General features: G+C 47.0%; 1 protein-coding gene and 1 pseudogene across 1 annotated transcript; one reads left to right on the top strand and one right to left on the bottom strand.

The window, feature by feature from the left end:
• The first annotated feature begins 387 nt into the window (after positions 1–387).
• On the top strand, positions 388–1,856 carry LOC124974795 (polyadenylate-binding protein-interacting protein 1-like; annotated as a pseudogene).
• Positions 1,857–9,025: 7,169 nt separating this feature from the next.
• On the bottom strand, positions 9,026–9,788 carry LOC124974787 (uncharacterized protein C11orf98-like). Its single transcript, XM_047537802.1, has 2 exons — positions 9,647–9,788; positions 9,026–9,141 (listed from the first exon to the last, which is right to left on the bottom strand). The coding sequence occupies exons 1-2, from the start codon at positions 9,786–9,788 to the stop codon at positions 9,026–9,028; spliced, it is 258 nt and encodes an 85-aa protein (XP_047393758.1).
• Positions 9,789–11,080: the final 1,292 nt, after the last annotated feature.

The raw sequence follows: 11,080 nt of genomic DNA, 5'->3' as shown, positions 1-11,080 counted from the left end.
ATTCAGGTCAAAACAGCTGCAGGGTCCAAGCTGTCTGCTCCTGCCCTCCACCAGGCCCTGGGTCCTATTCCATCCATACTCACTTGTCTGGAAGCTGCAGAGAGCAAGAGACGGTTCCTTGGGTGACTCCTCTGGAACTGTCTGTGATAAATGGCCCAACCTCTCTAGCCCTTAGAGCCTACCTACAAAATAGGAGCGATAGAGTGCCGGGTTCTGCCAGGGATCAGCCTGGGGTCTGCTCTGCCCCAAGCACTGAGGAACCGGCCTGCGGCCCAGCTCTTCCATGAGGCTTGAGTGAGGCACAGAGGCGAGAGCAGGCCCGCGGCGCCTCCCGCCACGTCCTATCCGGAGCACAGCCGCCCTTGGAGGAGGAGGAGGAGGAGGAGCATGTCGGACGGTTTTGATTGGGCTCCAGGTGCTGGTCCGGGCAGAGCCTGAGGCCTGGGCCATAGAGGGGGCAGGCCTGAGGGCAGCGGGTTCCCAAATGGAGCTGGGCCTGCGTAGCGGTCGCGGCATCAGCCGCAGCCACAGCCCAAAGCCCAGGGCTTCCTGCGGGCGCCGCCGCTGCACCAGCCCAGGACGGCCTGGCCACCAGGGTCCCAGAGCGAGAGGTCCCCGCAGGCTCCCAGTGGCCTCCCTGGCCCAGGGGCTCCCAGAACAAAAGAGGCCCCTGAGAGCTCCACCTTGTCCATAGGATGAAATCCCACCAGAGAACTCAGCAATGGCTAAACCCCAGGTGGTTGTGGCTCCTGTGTTAATGTCTAAACTGTCTGCAAACGCCCCTGAAATTTACCCATCAGGTTATTCTTCTAATTATACACAATCCTACAAGTATGGCTGTGAGGATTATCCCACTCTATCAGAATATGTTCAGGACTCTTTGAATCATCTTACAGAGCAGCCTGGCAGTTTTAAACTGAACTCCAACAGTTTGAAGAGACCCTGCATGGCTGGGTTACAACAGATGATGCTTTGCAAGATCTTGTGGAACTCATCTACCAACAGGCTACATCTATCTCAAATTTATCTTATATGGGAGCTCACCTGTGTAATTACCTGTCCCATCATCTGACAATAAGCCCACAGAGTGGTAACTTGCCAATTGCTACTTCAAAGATATCAGACTGAATATGAAGTTAAAGATCAAGCTGCAAAAGGAGATGAAATGACTCAAAAATGATTTCATGCATTTGTACTCTTTCTGGGAGAACTTTATCTTAACTTGGAGATCAAGAAAACAAATGGACAGGTTACAAGAGCAGATATCCTTCAGGTTGGTCTGCGGGAATTGCTGAATGCCCTCTTCTTGTGCAGTAAAATTACTGAAGTTGACGGAGTCATTTTTGGAAGATTCCTGGAAGGAAAAAGGGAAGACTGATATGGAAGAAATTATTCAGAGAATTGAAAATGTTGTCCTGGATGCAAACTGCAGCAGAGATGTAAAACAGATGCTCTTGAAGCTTGTAGAACTCCAGTCAAGTAATTGGGGTAGAGTTCATGCAACTTCAACATACAGAGAAGCAACACCTGAAAATGATCCTAACTACTTTATGAATGAACCAACATTTTATACATATTATGGTGTTCCTTTCGCTACAGCTGATGTGGATTACCAAGAGAAATATCAAGAATTACTTGAAAGGACTTTTTCCAGATTATGAAGAAAATGGAACTGATTTATCAGGGGGCGGTGATCCATATTTGGATGATATTGATGATGAGATGGACCCAGAGATTGAAGAAGCTTATGAAAAGTTTTGTTTGGAATCAGAGTGTAAGTGAAAACAGGAAAGTTAAATTTCAGCATATCAGTTTTATAAAATAGTTTAGGTATGGTGATTTAGCAGAACACAGGAAAGCAAGAAAATGTGTCACACTTATACCAAATTAAGGATGTTGAGTTATATTACTAATGTATGCACCTTTAATTTTGTTTAACACTATCTGCCAAAATAAACTTTATTCCCTATTACTTAAAATGTGTATATATACATAAAATAGTTTATTATTTACAGCTAATTCCACTATTTTGGCTACAAAACAATTGATTTTGAAATAAATGAAATGTTGAAAGTAAATTTTGCTACCTCATTAGATATTTATAACTTAAGTTCTTGAGGGGGAAAAGTTAGTGTAGAAATACATATTACTGCAAAAATGTAGCATTCATTTTTATGTATGACTATTATAGATTTTATTTCAGTTTGATATTTATGTCTCATACTAATCACAATCATGAAATCTTTAAAGTCTTGGAATATATCAACAACTGATTTACATACATAGATGCTATTTGATACCAAGGACTTTAAACATGCCATTAATGGAAAAAACAAAACAAAAAAATCTTAGAACTCCCCTACTAAACAACCAAGACTCACCCTTCACTGAGAATTTATTCTAATACAAGAATTTTTTTTTGTTTCACCTCACTAACTTCATTGCCCAAAGGCAATGAACATTATTCTGCTTTTATTTATATGACTTTCTCACTTTTACTTTGTAGCATGAGTTGCATTGAACTTTTTTTAAACTAGAGAATTTTACTAGATATTTGTTATTCAAGTTTTCATCTGCTTTGTAATCAATATACCTTGAGGATCACTCTTCTAATATTTCTATAATGTACCACCTCAGTCATATTTAAGTAGTATTTTTACTTAATGTCAAATATTTTTCCAACTAACTGAAACTTGTATATAAAGTGTTACTTGTAAATATGTATGTAAATAGTTCTGTTAATAACCCACTGTTTTAACCTTGGTACATCTGTGTCTGCTAATACAGTTAGCTTTTTCACTTTTCTCCTTGTTTGTTTAGTCTGAATTAAAATATGACTTTGAAAAAAAATAAAATAGGGGCGATAACTATTTGCATAGAGGCAGTGTAAGGATTAAGAGGAATAATGTGTGCCAAGTGCCTGGTACACAGTAAGTGCTTAATAAAGCAGTACAGAGATTCCAATTCCTCCAAGACAGCAAGCAATCAGAATGGTGCTGTTCATGAAGGTCTGCAGGAGTTCAGAGGAGAGGGAGATGGCACTGGGTGGAGGGGCAGGGAAGGGGGAACCAGGTGGGCCTGGGTCCAGAAGCGTGGCTGGGAGGCACCTGGTGGGAAAAGAAGGCAGTGTCCAGGGTCGGTGCTCCATTGGGTTAGGCTGGTGCATTGGGTCCCAGGTGGAATGAGTACTAACTTTTCCATCATCCTCGGGCCTCTTCATTCACGCACAATGGAAGTGTTGATTGCAAATTGTCTCTTTCCCTTCATTCTAGAAGCACAAGGAATTTGACTTGGCAAAGTCTATTTTACTAGCTGTTTTTTTGCGTATAGTTTCAAAGTTGTTTTAGAAACCACCCTGTCATCTGTGATTCAATCTTCAGCCTTAGTAAGACAGAGCTCGATCCCACTTAGTCTAAATTAAGGGGAATTTGGAAAGGTGGTTGCCAGCCAACACCTGTGGAAACCACTTGCTGGCCCCCCACTCCCTCATTGTAGGGTCCTGGTGGGCCCCTGAGATGGTGCCGACCTCTCTCATGTATAAACTCTGGGATTCTGTGGGGAGCACTGGTCTCTCTGGACAGCTGTTCTGAAGCCTCAGTGTTTGTCTTCATTCCTTCACAAACTTCTGTGGCCAGCCACACACAGGTGCCTGGGGCCATTGGGGTTTGCAGTCTGGGCTGTGCTTCCAGGGCTGGCAAGAGGATCAGGTCCCCAGTGTGATGAAGCTCTCCTCTCCTGCCCCTCATCCCGGCTCCACTCTATGTTCCTCCTCTGCTCCTTGGGGTGGGGAGCTGGGGTGATTTGAAGGCAGGAAGGCAGAGGACCGTGGGAGTTCAGAGCCTGGAGTCCACAGCCAGGTCTAGTCCTGGCCTCTGTCTTCTGCCCTGGCAGTTGTTGGCACCCTGAACAAGTCTCTCAGCCTCTGTGCCTCAGTTTCCCCACCTGTAAAATGGATATAACAATGGCACTAACTTCACAAGGCAGTCGTGAGTGTTTTTTGAATTTATAATGGTAAACTTTTTAATGCCATGGCTGGCCCCAGGGGACCTGTACCCAGGTGTTGGTAAAGCCTCTAGGTTTCTTGTACTGTCATCCTCCCATGGGATTGTCCCTCCCTCCCACTGCTGTTCCACTTTGGATTTCTCCTGCCATCCTTCATTCATTCACCTGGGCTGGGCACTTACTGAAGACCAGACCATGACTGCAGTCATGGGGACACACTGATGGACAAGGTCATTGTGGCTCTTGCCTGGGGAACTTTATCAGGGGACACTTGTACACATTCAGTCCATGCCACCTGGCAAGAAGTGTCCCTCCTGCCTGCTGATACTCTGGAAGGTCAAGGCTTTGGAGGGGAACCACCTGGCCCAGGCCTCACAGCTGGCTGGTGGCAGAGCCCCATCTGAGTCTCCTGTTGTCCCATCTTGTCAGCCCCCCAGGCTTCCTGGGGACTTCTGCATGCCCCTGGTATGTGGCAGCCCGAGGAAGCCATCCTCAGACAGATGGCACTCAGTGCAACTGCAGGGCTCCCCAGTGCCCTCCATCTCATCTGTGCTGCTGGGACAGGGGATCATGGGAAGGAGCAGAGGGTGCTTCCAGGCTGGAGTGACCCAGGACAGTTTGGGAATGCTGCTCTGCTCTCCTCTCCTCTCCTTTATAGAAAGGACAGGTAAATGGCTTAGCTGTGTCTTGGTGAGGTGGAGTGTCCCCCAGGACAGCCTGGAATAGCTCCTCTCCCAGGGCCCCCAAGGGAGCCCACTTTGCCAACTCATGCTTTCCAGTATCTGGCCTCCAGCATTGTGACAGCAGGCATTCTCTGGCCACCCATTTTGTGGCACTTTGTTGTGGCTGCCCCAGGAGAACCCCACAGTCCCTTGCCACTGCCTGTTCCCTGGCATAAAGTTGTGGATAGAGAGGGACCCATTTTTCTAGTCCTTTGCATACTGCTCTGAAGAAAGCTCACAGGGTGGACCAGACCTGAAGCCCAGAGCATGGGGCTGGATTAGAGGTGGCAGGAAGGGGCCATCCTCAGGCGCTGGTGACATGGCTGACACCCTCTGGCCTTGCACGGAGCCTGGGCCCCACTGGGCGTCACTGGGCCTAAGCACAGGCAACCAGCCGGGGGGGCATGGGAAATGAGGGGTCAGGGTTGCCATCGTAGATTTGGGAGCCACCTACCTACAGGTAACATATAGGGTTCTACAGGTAAATGGCAGGCCAGCCTTGTCCACCTGCAGGGCCTGCTTCCCAGGAAACACCATTCTGATCTGAGATCCAGCAAAGACGAGAGTAGTCTCATACCTGGTTCAGCCAGTGTCCCTCCTGGGCACCTCTCTGTAAATTTGATATTTATTTTTGTTAATCAAAGTAAGAACCTAATCAGCATTGATTGCTACACCAGATTTTTGCAACTTTGATCGATGTGTGTTTGTGTGCTTTCAAAACATGTGATATTAGTAGGCACATATTCCTGGCATGTGAATAAATATACGTGATTTTATCTAAATATCCAGAGTATGCACATCGTCTGTGTGTTTTAGTTTTGGGGCTTCATTCCCTGATCCAACATGCTAAGTACTGGGGTTTGCTTAGCCTGGGCCTGAGGTTTGCTTTGATTCTCTTTTCAAAGGTCTCTCTGCATTTCCCAGAATATCAGTTCCAGAGAAGTGTGTAAAAGGACAGCAGGACACCCAGTGCCCCAGACAGGGCCTGGCCAGGATGGTGTTAACCAGCAAAAGCCCAGAAACAGTTCCAGTGAGACATGACCAAAGGAATCCCAGCTCAGGCGGTGGTATGGGGTAGCACTCTGAATCCATCAGCACAGGCTTCCACACACAGGGCTGCCATTTCTGCTTGTGGTTTAGCTGGCCCCAGCCCATCAAATGGCCTTGGGGTTCTGGAAGACCTCACCAGCCCTGGGCTGTACATGTTAACAGGGGCCAGCCCAGAACCAGGGCTGCCTCTGCCCCCATCTGGGGGTACAGACGACAGCTAGGACAAAGACAAAGATAAGGATGGAGGCAGGTAAGGTACCCAAACACTGCTGTTGGTGTGTGGAGTCCCCAGAAGGGAGTGCGGGGCAGCAGGTAGGAGTGGAACTGGGGAAATGCATGTATGCCAAAGTTCAGGAATATTCTGGGGGGTTTCTTTGTGCAACCTGATAACTCAGTTGCTGGAGAAGACCCTAGGCTGGGGTATCAAAGAGAAGAACCTTTGAAAAGGGTCAGTGGAGTCTCCCTGGAATCACCTCCTCCCCCCACTGCAGCCTCAATAAGCTCCCAGTTTCCTGGTGGCTTTGCCTCCTATGACCAGCACCTCTCTCAGTGTAGGCAGCAGATGGTACCCAAGCCCCAGGGAAAGTTGACCAGGCTTGTCAGTGCCAGTGGCCATTGCCTAGGTAGTCCCCAGCCTGGAGATTCTTGGCCCAGGAAGGGATTGGTGGGCAACTGACAATGGCAGCTCAACTTTGCATGAGCCACAGCAACCCCATGGTGCCTGCCCCCAAATTCACACGTGGAAGCCCTAGCTCCTGAGGTGATGCTATGTGGAGATGGAACATGGGAGGTGATTAGGGTTAGATGAAGGTGTGAGGGTGGGGCTCTCATGTTGGTATTCATGCCCAGAGAGGAGACAACTGAGAACTTCATTGCCTTCTCTTTCCTACATCTGAACATGGTAGGAAGAGAACCCTCACCAGACCCAACAGGTTCGCCCCTGTCCTCAGACTTTCAGCCTCCAGCACTGTGAGAACCTAAGTGTGTGTGTGTTTTAAGCCACTCGCTCATAGTGTTATGTTCTGGAAACTTACACTGACTCATACAGACTGTGGTAAGCAGGCAATATATCTGTGGGTACTCTGAACTGGGTATCCCAGTGTTATATGTTGAATTCCTAACCCTAGGACTTATGGCTGACTGTATTTGGACATACAGTCTTTTTTTATTGTAAACAAATGGAATACATGATGTTTCTGTTTGTACATGGAGTAACAGCAAACCATTTGCATATTTATACATTTACATAGAGTAATGATGTTTGATTCATTCCATTAGTTTTTCCTTCCACCCACCCCTCCCACCTCTCATTTCCCTCTATACAGTCCCTCCTTTCTCCATTCTTGGCCCCCTTCCACCCCCGCTTACGTGTCATCAACAGTTTATCAGTGAGATCATTGGTCTTTTGGATTTTTGAGATTGGTTTATCTCACTTAACATGACATTCTCCAATTTCATCCATTTGCCTGCAAACACCATAATTTTATTATTCTTTATAGCTGAGTAATATTCCATTGTGTGTGTGTGTGTGTGTGTGTGTGTGTATATATATCACAATTTCTTTATCCATTCATCAATTGAAGGACATCTAGGTTGGTTCCACAGTCTGGTTATTGTGAATTGAACAGCTATGAACATTGATGTGGCTGTATCTCTGTAGTATGCTGATTTTAAGTCCTTTGGGTATAGGCCGAGGAGTGGGATAGCTGGGTCAAATGGTGGGTCCATTTCAAGTTTTCTAAGGAATCTCCACACTACTTTTCAGAGTGGCTGCACTAATTTGCAGTCCCACCAGCAATGTATGAGTGTACCTTTTTCCCCACATCCTCTCCAACAACTACTGTTGCTTGTATTCTTGATAATCGCCATTCTAATTGGGGTGAGATGGAATCTTTGTGTAGTTTTGATTTGCATTTCTCTTATTACTAAAGATGGTGAACATTTTTCCATATGTTTGTTGATTGCTTGTAGATCTTCTGTGAACTGTCTGTTCATATCCTTAGCCCATTTGTTGATTGGGTTATTTGTATTCTTGGTGTAGAGTTTTTTGAGTTCTTTATATATTCTGGAAATTAGTGCTCTATCTGAAGTATGAGTGGCAAAGATATTCTCCCACTCTGCAGGCTCTCTCTTCACATTGATGATAGTTTCCTTTGCTGAGAGAAATCTATTTAGTTTGAATCTATCCCAGTTATTGATTCTTGCTTTTATTTCTTGTGTTATGGGAGTCCTGTTGAGGAAGTCTGATTCTAAGCTGCCATGTTGAAGATTTGTACCTACTTTTTCTTCCATAAGATGCAGGATCTCTGGTCTGATTTAAAGGTCCTTGATCCATTGTGAGTTGAGTTTTGTGCAGGGTGAGAGATAGGGGTTTATTTTCATTATGTTGCATGTGGATTTCCAGTTTTCCCAGCACCATTTGTTGAAGAGGCTATGTTTTCTCCATTGCATATTTTTGGCACCTCTGTCTAGTATGAGAAAATTGTATTTATTTGCGTTTGTGTCTGTGTCCTCTATTCTGTACCATTGATCTACTTGTCTATTTTGGTGCCAATACCATGCTGTTTTTGTTACTATTGCTTTTTAGTATAGTTGAAGTTCTGGTATTGTGATACCCCCTGTTTCTAGTCTTTTCTTTTTTTTAATGTTTGGTATTTATTTTATTAAAAATATAATCCAATGAAGGAAGCAAGATGAACCATGAAGTAAAGTGACCTGCCCATCCTGGTTACACAGGGGCCAAGGCAAGACTGGGATCAGGAAAATTACCCCATATCATTCCTACAATAACCTCTATTATTGTCAGAAATGGAAAGTTGGAGAGAAACAGAGACCAGGTCACCAAAGACTAGTTCCTCTTTATTTTTGCTCAAGCAAGTCTGTGTTTCTAGACTATCTCCATCCACACCCATAGACCTTTTCATGGCCCATCTGCCATTTCTGTACTTTATCACACACTTCAGTCAAAGCTCTAGGGACTTATTATAAATGGAAGTTGGGCTCTCTTGAATCTTTCTTTTCTACCCTCTTCCCTCCCAAAATGTCCCTCCAGGGGAAGTCAGTAAGCCATCATGTAAGAGGAATGGCGATGAGTGAAAGCAGGTAATGCTTTTTTCAAACCCTCTGAAACAGCCACTAAATCCTGTTGGCTCCAGTTGAAAATCTGGCGGAAGAGGTAAGAACTTTAGCTCTCATTCTCAAGATTCTCCATGTCTACATCCTGGGGGCAGGGTGGGGGTGATCTTCTTTCGTCATTCGGGCTGTGGTTCACTAGTCCTGACTGGTTTTGAAGGGACTTCCACTTCCATTGCTGCCTTTTCTTTCTGAGCAAGCCAGATCTGCAGCAGGAGTTTTCCACATTTCTTCCCTGACAGAGTAATTATCGGGTCCCCTCTGGCCGCAGAGAGAGACACGACAAATGTCTGAAGCTTTGGAAGTTTATTGTGCACAGTTCCTTTCCTACGCTTCTCTTACCCCTAGCTTCTGCGCACTCCCAGCTTCCCTTCTCCCAGCTTCTTCCACTCCCGTGTACTCCCTCCTTCCAGCTCCGCTCCAGCCGCTGCTGCTGCTGCTGCCATCGCCGCCGCCGCCGCCGCCGCCGCCGCCGCCGCCGCTTCCGCTCCGTCCGTTCCGTACCCCCCTCGCTCTCCCACCCACCAGGCTTATATACACTTCAATCAATCAGGGGAGAGTACACGAGATAAACGCGGACAGCTGCAGGCACAGGATGGGTACACGAGGGGGCATGCTCTAGTCACATCGTTAACTAGCCAATCATTGGAATTCGCTGGTTGTTTACTGTACAGCTGGCCGCTTTTGGCTCAGCGTCAGGCGCCATCTTGACCATGCCGAAGGCTGGGGGTCCCGGAAACCCCCACAAGTAATATTGGCACGTGCACTGGATGTCCACTTCTTGAGGTGATGCCGTGTGATCAACCCTTCATCTATCACAGCCCCGACCACCTGATGCTTCAGTTGCTTCTCTTGGTTCAACACCCACCAGTGCTTGAACATCTTCTTCTTCAGTTCTGTTTGGGGCCAGTTAATCTTCCCCCTGGACCCCCCATGGGTGCCTCCTGGAGATACTGTCTTTACAGTGGCAGCCAAGTCAAAATGAGGTCACTCAGGCCAGCCCTAGTACAACCTTACTGGTGGGTGTCTTCATGAGAAGAAATGGGGATTCTAGACACATTGTGAGGGAAGACACATGTAGACAGCCATCTGCAAGTCAAGGACACCAACCCTGACCAGGGCACCATGTCAGGCTTGAGCCCTCCAGAACCGACAGGAAGTGAATCTGTGCTGTGCAAGCCTGCCAGTCTGCGGCACTCTGCTACAGCAGCTGCAGGAAGCTGAACTAGCAGGGCAGCCTCCAGAACAGCTTCCATGATGCTTCCTCCCAGGCACAAGCCCATATCCACAGAGAAGCAGGACCAATAGAATATGTATGTGTAAATATTAACAGATTTATTTTAAGGAAGTGCCCAGGCAGGCAACAGGCTGGAGACTCAAGCAGGAGCAGAAACAGAATTCCCTCCTCTCAGGAAAACTGAGTTTGGCTCTTGAGGCTGGGACTGATGGGATGAGACCTACCCACTTTGTCAAAACTCTTCTCCTTTATTTAAAGTCTGCTGATACAAGTGTTAACCACACCTGTAACCCTTTTTTTGTTCCCCAGAGAAGCACCTGGATTTGAATCTCATACAGTCCCTGGGTGCTACAGGCTGACCCCATTAGTGGCATGATGATCCCCCACCTCAGGAGTGTGGGCTGGACCTGACACCCCATTTCTAGTAAGAAAATAGAGCAAAAGTGATGGACTCTAACTTCCAATATTAGGTCATAAAAAGACTGACTCTGCCCGACCCCAGTCTCTCTCCTCTGTCATACTGGAGTGGGGTGGGTCTGTGGAGAGGCCCATAGGGCAAGAAACTGAGGGAGGCTTCTGGCCACCAGCCAGCAAAGAACTGAATCCTGCCAACAGCCACATAAGCAAGTTTGGCAGTGGACCCTCCCTCAGGCCAGCCTGGAGATGACTCCAACCCCACCAACATCTTGACTGTGAGCTGGGAGAGCCAATGAGCCAAAGGACCTAGCTGAACTACACCCAGTTCCTGACCCCCAGAAGCTCTGAGAAATTTGCCTAGCTTCCAGCTCTCAGGGGTGGGGAAAGTTATCAGGTGGCACAGGTAACTGATATGCCATCTGAGCCCCTCTGCATTCTGCTCTGGCTGGCCTGGCTGCTTGCAGATTCAGGGAGACCAGAGCCTCCTACTTCCTGTGCTTCTAGTGGCTACTGTCTACCT

The sequence above is a fragment of the Sciurus carolinensis genome, unplaced genomic scaffold (genome assembly GCF_902686445.1).
Source record: "Sciurus carolinensis unplaced genomic scaffold, mSciCar1.2, whole genome shotgun sequence".
NCBI classification, from domain to species: domain Eukaryota; kingdom Metazoa; phylum Chordata; class Mammalia; order Rodentia; family Sciuridae; genus Sciurus; species Sciurus carolinensis.
This window is presented reverse-complemented; position numbering and strand designations above follow the sequence as displayed.

Excerpts from the sequence above, each read along its gene's own strand:
- LOC124974787 (XM_047537802.1), bottom strand. The coding sequence starts at position 9,788 with ATGTTCAAGCACTGGTGGGTGTTGAACCAAGAGAAGCAACTGAAGCAT. Across the intron at positions 9,142-9,646 it reads TGCCAATATTACTTGTGGGG|GGAAGAAATGTGGAAAACTC; the intron begins GTTTCCGGGACC and ends TTACTCTGTCAG.